The following is a 17,216-nucleotide window of genomic DNA, read 5'->3' as shown; positions in this document are numbered from 1 at the left end:
TTGGATGAAATTTCGTTTTCCTATCCAGAAGGAGTACTTTCGATTGTAATAGGAGAAAAAAGTGTGCCAAGATTTTTTTTCCATTACGTTACCGTTTTCATACACGATTCTATGGCGGTAGTGTACAAAATTATATGAAAAACCTGGGACTATTTTTTTCTCCTATTACAATCGAAAGTGCTCCTGATTCTGAGTAGGAAAACGAAATTTCAATCAAATATTAAAAAAAAGACATTTGAACCACTTTTACTGAAACCGCCCAATTTTTAATTGTAATAAATTTCACGAGCTAGACCTCTTGCTAAGTAAGTTTTTTATAAAACTAAGGGCCTGTTTCACCATCCATTGATTAGCGTTAACCGACGGTTAAATGTGATGCCGTCTCCGTCTATTTGAACAAAACAAATAGAGACGGCATCACACCTAACCGCCAGTTAACACTAATCAATGGATGGTGAAACAGCCCCTAAGGCTATTTTCCAACCATTTGATTGGACAAAAACGTCATTTTACTATTCCGTGTACCTACAACTAAGACCGATCCTGATCCGATCCTCATTATTTTCTTTTCATACTGTAACTGATTCATCATCATCATCACGATGATCCCGGCATATATAGGTCCCACTGCAGGGTGAAAGCCTCCTCATCAGAATGAGAGGGCTTGAGCCGAAGTTCACACCATTAAATTGCTTCGCAGGTTTGTTCAGGTTTTTTCACGATGTTTTCCTTCACCGAAAAGCTGTTGGTTGGTAGGTATATTTCGATAGGTTTGACCTCAGATTTAAACCCACGATCCTCTGCTTCAGAGGCCATAGATAAAATCCATCGACATCTACGTAGACTGCATGTTTCTTACATCAAAACGGCGCTCAAAATTTGTTCACAGCGCGGATTTGTGAACCTTTCACAGGGGTTGTGCTTACATTAAAGTAATATTAAGATTGATGCGCCACGCGTTTTGTTCCAAATAGCCAGTCTAGTACCGTAAGGTACATACAATACATAATACAATACAAATATTCTTTATTGATCACCAAAAGCAGTACAGAGCCATTACAAAAATAGAAAAATTCAGGTAGACAGGCGGTCTTATCGCTAAAAAGCGATCTCTTCCAGACAACCAATTTCTGAGAAATTAATAAATTTGACCAGACTAATGTAGGTGGCAGAGATAACAGACAGGAGAAACGTAGAATTAATAGACAATAAATATTAAAAACAATACAAAAATATAATATAAACATACATACATACATGTCAATGACATAGACATACATAGAATGTGCATAGATGTCAATGATCAAATCATTAGTTTATCGCGGCTTATTAATAATTAATAACAATGCAGTAAAATACAGTTCCTACTCAATTTCAACCCAGTATAGTTATCGTGTATCAGGTAGCAAAGTGCAATATCGGAATCCTCAATCAACGCAATACTTCCGAGTGGCCGCGCGGCAAATTTCTCATTTGCCACGGCGCCGATCGCCGATTGCAGCGTGAAATAGGTTTAAAGTAAGCATATTGCAGCGTATTAAACTTGCCAGCAAACTTAAAGATAAATCAACAACCTACTGAAGATGATATCATAGCTCTAAAACTGATTATATATTAAGCTACTCCAAGCTATCTAAGCTATCTCTGTATAGTGTGCATTTTGCTACTATTTTGACTAATTTTTTTTTGTTTCTTTTGAATTCAACTTTCAGCTAACAACCTATATACCTAAACAAATATTTCAGGTGCTAGGTGGTGTTTCCGTAAATAGTGAATTTTTCGAAATGTGGAGTCCAGGAACAGCTCTCCACCTTTAGCCGATCACACAAAAATAGTCAGCTAGTTTGCGGGACCCATTGCATGGCGGGTCACTGCCTACTTAGTGGAATTTGTGAGAGATTTGAATAGTAAGTGTCCCGTTATGCCACCCCATAGCCTGGTATTCCAGTCCACAGTTCCCAACTTCGTAACCCATTTCATGTCGCTTTCTGCCTGGCAATAGTTTGGCAATTTTGAAGGACTATCCGCTAGCACATCCCCACATCCTCAATGGTCATTAACATCATCATGTCAGCTGAAAAACGTCCACTGCTGCTGCATAGGCCTCCCCCAAGGCTCTCCACTCAGACGTCTTGTGCCTTCCGCGTCCAAAGCGATCCCGCGATCTCAATCAGGTCGTCGCTCCATCTTGTTGGAGGCCTACCGACAGCTCGTCTTCCGGGTCTAGCTAGGTAGGTTCAACTTCGAGAAAGATATCACTTGTCAAATCCGACTCGGCTGGGCAGCGTTCGGGAAGCTTCGCAGTGTCTTTTAAAAAATAAAAAAAAGGTGGGTAGGACGTCCACTGTTGGACATAGGCCTCCCCCATAGATCTCCAGTTGCTTCGGTTAAAAGCGGCCTGCATCCACCGTGAGTCTGCGAGTTGAAAGATTAGAAAACACACTCGCTCACAAACTTACGCGTTTGTACATTAAAAGGATCGTCCTTGTTCTCTCACGACTCACGCCTACACAATACGGCTGCACCTCAATGCATTAGATTGCATTACGGTTTTGTCCAGGCGCGTCGGCGCTTCAGTAGCTTCTTACTTTACTCTACCTCTCTGTGTAATCAGGGCTGCATTAACCATTAGGCATATTTTATGCAGAGTTTGGGCCCGAAAATGAGTAAAAGGCATGTACCTAGATCTTACCGTCGTTACAAGCACTTTATAAAACTTTGTAAATAGTAAACTTTCAAACTTTTGCCAACGAACTTCTATGTCATTCAAACAAAATTCAACTTTTTCACACAGAAGAGGAAACCTATTTCAAACAACAGATTGGCAACAAAAGTAAAACATTTGTTCTAATCGCAGTCAAGCGCCACTCTAGAACCCCCTAAATGTATCACAATCGAGTCGTCTCTACGATCGAGTTCTCGACATGTATCAAGTGCCATAAACACTAGTGTAATTGCTTATTTACACTCGAATTTAATCGGTGTTGCGTCCCCTGCTGTCAAGTGAAGTGCAAAATCGTTTGTTGAGATTTTAATATGAAATGCTTTGCTCTTCAGAAGTATGAAATGAAAAAATCGTATCGATGATACTTTTACATGTGTTAATGAACTATAATTTTAATTTTATGATATGATCCATATTCTTGTGATCTAATAAAATAAATGATTATTAGGTTTCCGTACCCAAAGGGTACCAAGGGAACCCTATTACTGAGACTCCGCTGTCTGTCCGTCTGTCACAGGGCTCTATCTTGACTCAAGAGTCGTAACAGTCAGACACTTAAAATTTTCACAGATTATGTATGTATGTGCCGCTATAACAACACATAACGAAAAACAGCATAAAATAAATATTTAAGGGAGGTTTTCATACAACGAACTTGATTTTTGCCGTTTTTTGCTAATGTCTAATGTTGTATATATAGATAATAATAATAATAATAATTTTTATAACTATTATAAAAACCTAAGCCTAAGAATGAAAGAAAAATAAAGAACATAATAATAAAATAATGGATAACGGTACGTAAGCCACTTAGCCGGTTTTATTTATTTATATATATTATATAAAGAATTATTTTGCTCACCCGTGACCTTATGATAGCTACGTCTATACAGCAAATTGATTTTCATGTAGCAACTCCACTTCTACACCGTAAAAACACACACAAATAACAAAAACCCAACTAACACCATCACTACCACCCGCTATATATCCACATACACACATACTAGGTAGGTACATGTCTAACTTATGATAGCATGGTGGACGATTGTGTTGCCCTGAGGATAAACTCTGGTCGAGTTCGAAACGCGTCAGTGTACCGTGGTGGTGGTTATAGAGAAAAGCTGCATGAACACACATTTGTTGCATAGACGGTGAGGCAAGGTCCCGGGTGAGCAAAGTAACTGTTCATTATCATCATCATCATCATGTCAGCCGGAAGACGTCCACTGCTGGACATAGGCCTCCCCCAAGGCTCTCCACTCAGACCAGTCTTGTCCTTTCCGCATCCAACGCGATCCCGTGATCTTAACCAAGTCGTCGTTCCATCTTGTTGGAGGCCTACCGACAGCTCGTCGTGTATAAATAGTTCATAACCATAAAATAAATGTAAAATACTGCCCTAATTTAAGCTACTACCACGTATTCAATGTACTAAATAAAGTACAGTTTGCAACAACTAACCCGTTCTTTTTAAAGAGCAGGCCTTCGCAAAGCTGGCGAGGCCCCGGTGTCGTGACCGAGATTGGGCCACATCGATCCCGCGCTTCATTAGCCTTTTACAATTAAACCTGGAACACACCTTTAAGTACAAGCTAGCTATAAATATAAAATACTGTTTTAATTTAAACTACTAACGTATTCAATGTACTAAATAAAGTACAGTCTGCCACAGCTAGCCCGTTCTTTTTAAAGGGCAGGCTAACCTTCGCAAAGCTTTCGAGACCCCGGTGTCGCGACCGAGATTGAGCCACATAGGTAACTTCGAACTCTTTAACATTATTGCGTTTAACATAGACAAAACTTTTTTGTAACAAGTTTGTTATTATGTACACTATGGTTTGGCACGAAAACTCACCATACCCTGAAAATTAACCAACAAAAAGTTGGAAAACCCCGACTTTGTCACTTCAAAGTTCAATATCTCAAAAACGGCTCAACTGATTTTGATAAAACATGTCTAGGAACCATCGCTAGAAAATCTGCTTTCAAATAAAGAAACCTCATCGGTCCACCCGTTTAATAGCTACGGTGCCACAGACAGACACACAGATGCACAGACACACATAGCGGTCAAAAAGGATAGCTGAGCTAGTTAGACTACTGAGGTTTAGCCAAAATTTACTAACTAATTAGAAACCAAAATAATGATAATATTGCAAAACTATTGTAAGACATTATCTTACTTTTAGCTACCAGTACCACTTCCATAAGTTTACAGTGACCGTACTCGATAGCGACGGCGTAAATTATTTGTATGGAGAATTGTACAGCGCCTCTACAAATAATTTACGCCGTCGCTATTGAGTACGGTCACTGTAAACTCATGGTAGTGGTACTGTAGGCCTTAGGTTTGTAGTCACTCAAGTTAAGTTACAAGCAACATTTTTTTTTGTTACTGTCAGCATTTTTTTTTTCAGTGTATGTCGCACAGATGAAACGTATTGCAACTTTGTTCACAGAGCCAGGTAATTTGTTTTAGTTCATCGAGATACGTGCAAAACTTGATTCAATAAATTAAAAGACGCATCGTCGGTTCTGTATTTATCAGGGATCACAGTGTGTCCATCCCCTTACGGCTAATCGAGCGTTACAGTGAAGATTAATAAACACAGTTTAATTCCAGCCTTTTTTCGGCCAGCCTAATGGAGCTGAAGTAATTAGGCACTTTTTATAGCGCCCAGGCAAATTTATTATTGGAAGTCGACTACGTACCTATAAATTATTAGGTGCTGCGAGTAACGGGCTGTATTTTAAAATGGTAGAGTTTTTGTGCTGAAATTTCTTGGATCATGAGAATTGTTTAGCAAATATTGATGAAAAATTGTTCTCATATTTTTTATGACGCTTGTAAAGTGAGATTCTTGAGTAGTCTTTTTTTAATCCCCGACGCAAAAAGCCCTCTTTTTGTTTGATATAAGTTTGACCGCTATGTGTGTCTGTTTGTGGCACCATAGCTCTTAAACAGGTGGATCGATTTGAATGCAGTTTTTTTATTTGAAGTCAAGTTTTCTAGCGATGGTTCTTAGACTTTAATCGAAATCGGTTTAGCCATTTTTGAGATATTGAACTTTGAAGTGCCAAAGTCAGGGGTTTTCTTTTTGTTGGTTATGTTATTAAGTAGGTACGGTATAATTAACATAGTATAATGATATATCTACTGCACGACAAAATACTATTAAAATTATACAGTAAAAAAAAAACTTAAGCTCTGATTTAACCAATGTCAATTTTGCAAGTGGTAGGACCTTGTACAAGGTCCGCCCGGATTGCTACCACCATCTTGCTCGCTAATCCTGCCTTGAAGCAGCAGTGCTTGCGCTGTTGTGTTGCACTGTTGCGGCATGGAGAGTAAGACAGCCGGTAAAATTACTGGCACTTAAGGTATCCTATCTTAGGTCTCTAGGCTGGCAACGCATCTGCAATCCCCTGGTGTTGCAGGTGTCTATGGGCGGTGGTGATCTCTTACCATCAGGAGACCCACTTACTCGTTTGCCATCCAGTGGAATTTAAAAAAAGGGCTACTTTCTATCCCAAAAATAGCATGGTTTCCGTAAAATACGTATCGTTTAAATAAACTAAATGGGTAGTAATTTTTTTCCGAGATTCGATAGCTAGCTCTGTGCGTTTTTACAAACGCGCTATTGTTTGTTTTTTTTTCAGAATATCTTTCGGATAAAAGTTCATCATCATCATCAGCCTATGTTCGTCCACTGCTGGACATAGGCCTCTCCCATGGCACGCCACTGAGCACGATCCTCGGCTACTCTCATCCAGCTCTTGCCAGCCGCCCTGCGAAGATCATCGCTCCACCGAGTCTGAGGACGTCCTACGCTACGTTTGCCGATCCGAAAAAAAAAGAAAGGATAAAAGTTACAAAGGGAAAAAGATAATAATCTGTGTTAAACTTGAGCAAAGCCCCGCGGCTAAAGCTATACGCCCGCAAGAAGCCTTTACGCACCCCAATGTCAATTCGAGCAAAGCCGCAAGTAAAAGCTAGTAATAAATAAAGGGTAGTTAAATATGTGTATTATAGTTATTAAAGAAAAAGCATATAATGTATAATTCACGATTTATTGGATCTTGAATAGAATAATATAATATCATCATAATATTATATTTACATCAATATTTGGATACTCAACTAGGTACAATATATTTTTATATTTCTACGATATACATACACATTAGGTACGCAACAAATAACTATATATTCTCTCTGTCGTTTTAACATTTTATCTAGAAATTAAAACCATTTTATATGACTCGAGTTTGTCATATTGATATGATTTTAAGAAGCATAGAAATTTCGAACATGCTCATAAATAAAGCAAAGCAAGTATGTCTTTGAAAAAAAATATTCACTGATAATTATGTATTTTATAAATAGTAACTATGACCTACCTACTTTGTATATCAACTACTCTTGATTTGGAGAATATGTATATTTTTAGATTATTTCTAGTATTTTCTTTGGTATACGTGCAGCAATTTCTATAAAATTACGGTTTTTTTCGCTAAACTTTCTTACCAGAAATACAATGACATGAATAAAGGAAATGATTCGATTTTAAATATATCCAATGGGTACAATTTTAACATTGACTTTTTTTGTTTATTATATGCGAGGAATTCATGAATATAAAGCGATAGAATAAATAAATATCTGAGGCCGTATTTTCTAACGTACCGGCGCTGCGATCGCATTCGCCATCTCTTTCTACCCTTATCCTATACCGTGTGAGAGAGAGAGTAGCAGTGAAAAGAAAACGATTGTGATTCCGAGTGCGTTAGACAATAATGCCTCTGGCGTCGCACTGGTAGATTCCACTACACGCTACTAAACCCCAAATGTCAAAGGAAATACTTATGTTACAACCGTTCCATGAGCAAGTTTTAATAATTTGTATTTTAATGACGCTGAGAAGAAAAAGGCCGTTTTGAATATTATTTAAACTATCACCAAACATTATATTACCTAAAACTTGTATAAAAAACTAACACCTATTGGGGACGGTAAAAAAATTACTGTAAATTACACTAATACGTACAATTATTTGCAAACTGAGGCCGAATACCAAAAATTGGTGTTTTATCAAATGAGCACTTTTTTATTTATTTCAAACTATTACAATTTGGGGTTGTATATTGGCGTAAATTACCTGTATTCATGAGTTTTGGCACAAATTAATAGTTAATATTATATTTTTATACTAGCAATATCCCTACCATTATTTTAGAAAAAACATTGACATACACCTTATCTGTAAAGAGATTGTACATATAAATCAATTCATAGTATAACAATCATAAAGCTCAGCTACATATACATATAAAATATTTATAACTTAATAGGAATGAAAGATATATAAGCCGAAAGGTTAATCATAAATGAAAGAAATAAAATCATTTTAATACTTTTACTTCGCATATTAATTATACCACATCACAATGAAATCTCAAAAGTGATTAGACTCAAAATAAATAACATGACAGTAACTAATACCAAGTTTACCTCCAATACAACAATTCCACGCTAAAATGATATATCATTATTCAAAAATTGAAAACGCCAATGGCTTTGAGCAAACAGTTGCAATAATTATGAAAAAACATCAAACTTTTTTTTAATAACTTTTTTGTCATTTCTAGACACGATTATTGTACGACGACAACAAATTACATTATAATTATAATTACGAGCAAAATTAACATCGGAAGCTCATATTATTAACTCTTAAATACGTGTCAACCACATCAATAATGTACGTTATACGCGCAAATAAAACGTCCAAAAGAGTATTTTTAAAAACTATGTTGAATACAATACCGAAATCGGTTGAAGGTTTTTTTTTACTAATGTGGTTGATATATTTATTGCATAATCAATATACAACATAGGTTTGATATGTTTAATGTACTATGTGTTAGGCGAATTCATCAATCTTGTCATAAGATGTGTAATATCAACAAACTTCATATATGTATACGTATATATGCGTTCTTACATCTATGTATTTACATTAATACGACATAAATTTGGTAACGCATAGTAGGTACATATGACGACCGTTGCTGGTTATAATGTACCTAAATATAAGGTTAGGCCTAACTTACAAATCCGAAAGCGTAATAGACCAAATTTAGGAAAAATGCATACAATACAATACAAGTCTGTATGACCCGAAATGCGTTTAATACAACGGGAAACCTTTGATACTCATTATGTATTTCAAATCTAATCTGATAATATTCGTAACATTCTCACACAAGTTACAAAATAAACAAATAATATACATTTAAAAACTACTATAAATACAACAGCCCCTATTTTACTATTCAATAGTAAATTTGTTTACATAACTAATACAATATGGTTAAGGTTCGTAAAAGCAGTGTCGAAATCTGAATACAAAAATCAATGATCTTGCTTATTGATTGGACAATCAAGTATATAGTAACATCATTAAGACCGGCTTTTTACCGATTGCTTCCAGCAAAGATCTAAGCATTGTATCACTATATTTTACGATTACAAATAACAATTCGAGTAATTTGAAAATTTTAAACACTAAACTCGTTACATTTTAAGTCTTAAATTCAACACTCATTGGAAGCCATTTCTAACGGTCCTTAAATGCCATTTACGAATCCAAAACTAGTCTTATAACGATTTAAACTTATACGTGATTGTATTTTATATTACCTTCACAACTCTTCGGTGGACGCCATTGGTGCTTTAAGGAGAGGCGTTCTTGGGCTTCTCGATCCGTCTGAATTCCTTGAAGCTTGGAAATCCTCGTTTGACAACGACGCTGGCATGGGTGCTATTTTCAGTTGATGTCCGTTCAACTTAATTTCTGTTATGGAATGTGATCTGCCGTGGTTCACGTTGGGTTTCTCCTTATTCGTCGTGGTCATGGGGTCGTGAGTGGGGGTCTTGGCTTGGCTTTGGGTCACCCGGGCTCTGTTGGATTGCTCGCGGAGCGCCATTTGGTATGCCACTTCAAACGCCTCGCCTAAAGTCAAAATAACTTCTGTCGCTTGGTCCTGGAATAAGAGAAATAAGAAGTTCAGTATTTTGTTTGCTTCTACATTCTTGAAAGGAGTCAGTTCAAGAAAAAAAATGACAATAAAATATAAGTAGCAACTGATGTAGCAAAATCCAGTTCAGTACAGGATGCAAATTAATCTTGAACAATTGAAGATTTATAGTATTTATCGTAACCTTTATAATGAGAACTGTATCAAGTTTCACTCAACAATTTACACCGGTCTATTCCGTCACTTTAAGACTTTTGTGCTAGCAGTTGTATGCTGTAGCAAAGGATAGTTTTAAGCATGCTTACCATTGTAGCAACTCTGAAGACGTGGCAATAGTGGCTCTTGGTGTTATGGTCTTTAGTGATGTAGGCGAAGTGTGTGAGGTCGTCTGCGTCTTGACATGCGCAGTGGATGTTGCGGATCTCGTGTTCGCAGATCAGCTCCTGGTGGAAGATGATGATAAGTTAATGCTACTTATAATCCAGGCTACTAAGAGATAGTGCAATCTTTGTAATTTCGTTTGTTTTTGTGGCTAAATATAATTCAAGGTCAGACTGAATAGGCTGTTACTGAACCAGTGAACCACATCTTTGGCCTCATCTTTAATTATCATCAGATGGCATAGAGGTCAATCGCCATTTAGAGGCACTAAGGCAAACATGTACTTTGCTAGTAAAAACAATATTCTGATTCTTCTTGTAGCTAGTTGGTATTGCGTATTTGTGTTAATACGTTTTATAGCTTCAGTCAAGGAAACTGAATCGCGCAGTCAGCATCAAAAGTAGCGGATCACTTTTTTACTCTGTCGCATTGACACATTGACAATATTGCATGGCGTTTAGTACGTGGCTGTAAAACGACAAAGTACGAAAGTGTACAGCTACTTTTGATGCTGACCCTACGAGGTTGGAGCTTTTCATAATCGATTTCGCTATGATGTTTTTGGCAAATATATGAAATGCTGAAATGACATCAATAGCACAAAGGTTCCATCCTGGGACGCGATTCTATGTCTTTGTCTGCGCAATCATTATTTTCATTTGAGATAGTATATTTGAAAGTGCTAAATTACAAATCTTTCCAATGCTTAAATGTATTGAATATTAAGGAAGAATAAATTTTGAAGAAGATCGAATAAAAAAACTCGTATATAATGTTGTAGACAAATTGTTCTTTGATTGTAGATAAAAAATATCTGCCAAACATCAAAGACACGATAATAAACAACATTCACCCCAATCCTAGTCAAGCCCGAAAAGCACAACAGCGAAAAACATTAATTAGCAGACCTAACTAACCGTAAAGAGTTCGTAAAAAACTTAAAAGAAAAAACAATCCTTTTTTGTAAGATACACAAAGGCAAGATTGGCCAGTGGTCCGATGAAGTGTGAAGACTGATCCATAATTAAAAGTCAGGCGGAGTCAGGGGCTTTGTTTAGTCCTCTGTCCGATGTTTGCCCTTTTTTCGCTCCGTTGAATTTCCGACGAATGAAGTCTTTCATGGGACAAAACTTACCAACTATGTATTTGCTTTAAGGTTTTTTTAGTCTTCTGTAAGCCCTTTTATGCAAGTTTTTTTTTATTTCTGGAGAAAAGGACCAGAGTGAAAGATCGGCTATTGTATTTTGGTTGTAGTGAATGTAAAAACGATATTTAAAAAAAAACAGATAAGCGCGAGTTGAACTCCAGTGGAGAGGGTTCGGTACGATGGAATATTTTAATATTTTTTTTAATTGTGCCATCAACAATTAAACCAACGTTTATTTTATTATGATCCTACGATAATCGAAATAAATATTTATTACTAGCCTGTTACCCGCGACTCCGTCCGCGTAGAATTCGTTTATCGCTATCCTGCGGACACTACGTGATTTTCTGGGATAAAAACTATCAGTCCTTCCCCGGGACTCAAACTATCTGCACTTATACCGAATTTCATCTAAATCGGCTTAGCATTTTAGACGTGATAAGAAATTAACAGACTTACAAAATTTACGCATTAATATTACTATTTAAGTACTGTATTTTTTGGAATTTTGAAACCAAAAGTAAAATAGAATTAATTAAATTAATTGATTAATCCCGCGATCTTAACCAGGTCGTCGCTCCATCTTGTTGGAGGTCTACCGACAGCTCGTCTCCCGGTCCGCGGACGCCATTCGAGAACCTTTTGACCCCATCGGCCATCAGTCCTGCGAGCAATGTGCCCGCGGTGGATGCGAAAAGCACAAGACCGGTCTGAGTGGAGAGCCTTGGGGGAGGCCTATGTCCAGCAGTGGACGTCTTTCGGGTGACATGATGATGATGATGATGATGAATTGATTAATAAAATTGTATGTATCAGGTATTGTGTTAAATTAGGGACAATTTCATGTCCACTAAAAAAAATTTCACCATTGGTTTCCGAGATGTTTGTAGATGTAATGTTTTTTCTTGTTTGTAAAACGAATTTTAAATCTTCACTTACCCTCGTGATGGTGTTCAGAAACTTGACCCCCCTGTAGCTGATGGAGAGGATGATGTCAGGAGAATCCCTGGGTTCTTTGGTAGACTTCTTTAGTTTCTGTATCGACTTTTTCGTAGACTCTGTGCCTCGAAGCTCTTTCACTACTGTTGATCCTAAATACTGCAAAAATAAGTCAGGTTTACTTTAAAGTGCCTGTAAAGAGAGAGAGGAGGGGTGGTTTGACGGAGCAGTACTCGTATCATGTAGCTACTGCTGTTTGATGAATTAAATTTCTGTTGTTTAGTGAAGAAGTTCAGATGCAGTGTTTTTATTTCTGTTTGCATGTTTGCGATTATGCACGTACGTATTACTTTTTTTTGTTGGATCCTTTAATTACTCTTAGCTTTATTCATCATCATCATCCCAGCCTATATACGTCCCACTGCTGGGCACAGGCCTCCTCTCAGAACAAGAGGGCTTGGGCCATAGTTCCCACGCGGGCCCAGTGCGGATTGGGAACTTCACACACACCATTGAATTGCTTCGCAGGTTTGTGCAGGTTTCCTCACGATGTTTTCCTTCACCGCAAAGCTCGTGGTAAATTTCAAATGTAATTCCGCACATGAATTTCGAAAAACTCAGAGGTGCGAGCCGGGGTTTGAACCCACGACCCTCAGCTTGAGAGGCGACAGGTCAAACCACTATGCCACCACGGTTTTTTTGTTATTGTATAATATGCTTATTCTGTAACTATACCTGTTGGTTTTTCGAAAGTAAATTAATAAATAAAAAGTGTGTTGATTTTCGGTATTTACTTAGATTGTAGATTTTCTGTATTTGTTTAACAGTTGAAGCACTTGTTATTAAAATTTGATGAGTCAATGATAAACCGATATCATGTTGCAATATTGCATGTGATAATAATTTCAATGATGATTAATTTTGTCTAACTTGTAATATTTGGATTTATACTTTCAAAGATGATAACTATAATTTTCCGGTGTCTCCGAAATTGACTTACATCTTAAACCATGGTCAATCTCGAAAATATTGTAGGAAATGAAATTGAATTTTATTAAACGCTGGAATTTTAACATTCTTGTATTTTAATTTATCAGTCATATTACAAGAAACACCCGGTATGATGACAAATATTTACCTGGCGTAAAGAAAATCGTTCCTTAGTATTAATACTAATTATTTTTTTTCAAGAAACATCTATAATTTACACAATGACTTATTACTTACATTAGCTACATAAGTCACAGCTCCTGTTACCAGCACAAATGGCTGATGCTTCCACTGTGTCTTCAACGCTCCTGGTACCCCCACCAGCAGCTCCGAGGGAGCTCTGATCTCCAGATCCGAAGGTCTAGGCGGCTGAGGAGCTGGTCGGTTTTTCTTACTCCGCTTCAGCGTCTCCCCGCCGGGGGGCGCCAGTGAGGGCACCACGGGAGGAGGCACCGGCTTCAGGTTTTCTGATACTGGTAACTTCTCTTTGATATCATCTTTAAGCTGCTTTATATTGTTTTTCTAAAACAATATGAATGGGTAAGTTTAAATTATTTTATTTTAATGCGTATTTTAGCTTACGCTATTCCGCAGAACTTATGCAATTTTCCAGGATAAAACTACCACAAGACTTAAACTAAATCTACAGTATATAGGTACGTTAGATGCAAAGATATGAAGGTATTGACGGAAAATCAGCGCTGTAGTAGGCACGTATTACTGCAGCATAATTGTGTATTACTTATTTTAAGAGTTTAATGTCGAATAAAGTCTTTGACTATATCTTTCATCAAAATAGGTTCCGACGTTCTTGTATGATTGTGCAACAAACATATTCACAAACTTTCCCAATCAATTAAACTTTTACATTATATAACTAAATACAGACAAATAACTTTAACAATCGTTTCATTCTATTTATTTCGATATCCGAAATTGAAACACGAAACACATTCGCAACAAATGGCAAAAATAAAAGCAATGATGTTAAAACACGCTAATTAAACGAAAAAAAGTTTAACAAAGCGGACAAAAAGACAAAGGGGAAAGTGACACTCTGGCAGCATCACACCTCAGAGGTGCAAAACAAAAGTAATGATGCAACGCGAAATAAAAACGTTATGGTACCGTGAAGTTTTAATTAAGGCACTGAACTCAAAGGTATGAAAAATAATTGACATGAGCCATCTAATTTGGCGCGAGTGTCATTTGTTAATAAAAAATATATCAAGGGCTATATTCAGTTTTCTGAATGGAATAATGTTCCGACGGAATGGACTTGAATGGCTGGGGAGTAACGTTGGCGGCTTAGGGAGGAATCCCCTACTACAAGTCTTTTAAGTTTTGAGTTGTAAGCTTGATTTCTGATTGCAACGGTTTGAGCTTTGGTGAACAATTTTACATTGATGATAAGATGATTTTGAAAGACTTGCTGCTAAATAACTTAAATTTGGATAACTTTAACAAAAGTAGGAAAATATTCTACCCAAAATGGCAAAGTGGATGTCGGCAACGCTGTTGTTTTTAAAGAGTATGCTTACTAATAACTTCCTGATGTGGCCTTTCCAAGTCGCAAGATGTCTAATGCATTCTTGCACCGCGAGGATCTACCATACAAATAATTTAGCTATGTTGTGAGCGGACTGAGTAGCTAAAAGCACAACGGCCATAATTACAAAGCCATTACTAGTACAGTTTGACTAGTGGAATTGAGTAGAATCGAGACAAAAATAACAACTAATCCAAAAAAAAAACAATTGACTGAAATGGCATTTCAAAGCGGAATAAAAAGGAATACCATTTTTTTTTTATAAAAAAAACTACATGGTCGTTGCAAAGGAAAATATAAAACATAGTAAGGGCCAACGTAGGCAATGCGCTCGGCAACCGCATAGTGTATGAATGCGACCTGAATAGACGTGGATTGAGCACTAATTACCCATACACGTTCGGCGACGTGTGAAATTAAAAAAAGACCGGCGCACTGTGAATACATCTGTGTAATGTAAACAGACGTATGTGCCATATAGTTTAAAGAGACGTATGTTATTTTAAAATCGGATAGTGTGCTGGTTTTATGCTGTTTTAAAAAGAATTTCGATGTATGAAAATGCTAAGATGAAAACTACGTTACGAATGTCGTGACTGCAGAAATTATGTTCCTTTATTATACCAATGAATACAGTTAACGCTCATGGTAGTGTACCTATGTCACAAAGTGTACTCAATGAGTTACCAGCTGACATACAAGTATATATAAAAATATGATTAATAGGGTAAGTATGTGACAATTCTAATATTCTGAAAACTGTATTTTTATGTTGTAAAGTTTCGTTACAATAATCGCATTTTTAAGAAGTAAAATGATCGATTTACAGCTGCAGATAAATTTTGTTGAGTTTTCGCTCGCTGTTTTGATAATTCGTTGTAAAAGTCGGTCGTTTAAAAACAAATAAGAATAATAAAATCGCAAGAGTCCTTGATTTCAAGCATGAAAGCAATCGCTAGACATGGATGAGTCAGTCAGTCCGTTAGTCAGTACTTGTGTGTTCTTGGCCATAAATGCCTTATGAAAAGTTGTTAGAAGTCAAAACCGTGATTATTCCTTGGTCAAGTAGGTAGACGACTACTTACATTAATCATAAATTACGAGTATTGGGGGCTGTATCACCATCCATTGAATAATGTAACTCACGGTTAAATGTGATGCCGTCTCTATTTGTTTTGTTCGAATAGACGGAGACGGCATCACATTTAACCGTCAGTTAACACTAATCAGTGGATGGTGAAACAGCCCCTAAGCCTATGTTTCTACATCTCACAGCTATCAGCGTACTCAACAAGTAGGTATACCCTCGTGAGTCTTTGTGTACTTTATAAAGCACAAATTTTTGTTTGGTCAATGAATTTTAAGAAGGTTGCAATTAAATGAAAAGTAACAAAGCTGATGACCTGTTAAAAATTAAGACTCAGTAGGATGTAGCCATAGGTAAGTTGATAAATAATTAAAAATAAATGGCAACACCTAATAAACTTGTCAGATGCGCCACTTAAAAAGGTATTATCACACACGCTACGGTGTTGCCAGGCTACCCCCTTCCCACGTGTCGTGTAATTACAGGTAAGATGAGCAATTTGGTAAGGATTAGCCATTTTAATCCCCTCGTTTGGGGTTATAAAATTGGGTAACTGGTTTCATATCACCTTTAAACTGATATGGTATCGGAAATTAAGGTGTTAAAAAGAAAAACGTAAAAAGAAGACAATCGTCACTGTATTCCGAAATCCTTCACTTCTTAAGACGGGCCTAAAACAGATAATAAAAATGTTGATTATTCGAAATTCAAAACGCAATCGAAACTTTTATTACGTAAGGACGTTACGCGTTTCATCGTCGACGTAAAACGTAATTGTGCGAGTGGCCAGCTGCATAAAAACGACTTTATATTATTTTTTACGATGTTTGAATTTATTTTAAAGGACATGCAACTGGATTGAGAATTATGTGATTGGGCGAGGTTGAAATTTTAATAATGATATTTTGTAATATGAAATTGCGCGGGATAAATTAACTTTTGCAGGAAAATATGCGAGATTTCTTCTACACGGTAACTCCATTTCGATTTTTTTATTAAACTCAAAAATGCCTATAACTTTGTCTTATGTTTATAAATTTATGATATTTTTGAATTTATTTAATTATTGTAACTGACTGAAAAGTCTTACGGTATTTTATAAAATGTCGTTAATAACTAGCCGTTTGAGACCGAAACTTCATTTGTTTTTATTTGAGCTAAGGGTGAGCAAAGTAGGTAATTGAATTAATTATTTATAGTTCATTGATATGGACCTCCGCTAAGTACCTAATGCCTGAATCAATAAAGCACTTGGTTCGCCATAAAAGCGTGTTTTTAGTTTATTTGGTACTCAACATCAGATTAGATCGTCGTTAAACTTAATAACCTAACCAACAAAAAGCTGGAAAACCCC

At 36.7% G+C, this 17,216-nt stretch overlaps 1 protein-coding gene across 3 annotated transcripts in view; it reads right to left on the bottom strand.

The window, feature by feature from the left end:
- Positions 1 to 8,131: 8,131 nt before the first annotated feature.
- Positions 8,132 to 17,216, bottom strand: part of LOC141435754 (uncharacterized) — a 130,320-nt gene continuing 121,235 nt past the window's right edge. For all 3 annotated transcript variants that reach the window (XM_074098544.1, XM_074098545.1, XM_074098543.1), the window contains exons 15-18: positions 13,464 to 13,748; positions 12,237 to 12,395; positions 10,075 to 10,212; positions 8,132 to 9,775 (exon numbers count right to left, since the gene is read on the bottom strand). In XM_074098544.1, coding sequence (XP_073954645.1) covers positions 9,434 to 9,775; positions 10,075 to 10,212; positions 12,237 to 12,395; positions 13,464 to 13,748 — 924 coding nt within the window. In that variant the 3' untranslated portion in view covers positions 8,132 to 9,433. The remainder of the gene's footprint in view (positions 9,776 to 10,074; positions 10,213 to 12,236; positions 12,396 to 13,463; positions 13,749 to 17,216) is intronic.

Source organism: Choristoneura fumiferana, chromosome 15 (assembly GCF_025370935.1).
Source record: "Choristoneura fumiferana chromosome 15, NRCan_CFum_1, whole genome shotgun sequence".
Taxonomy (NCBI): Eukaryota; Metazoa; Arthropoda; class Insecta; order Lepidoptera; family Tortricidae; genus Choristoneura; species Choristoneura fumiferana.
Note: the sequence above shows the minus strand (reverse complement) of the source record. Positions and strands in the feature narration are given on the sequence as shown.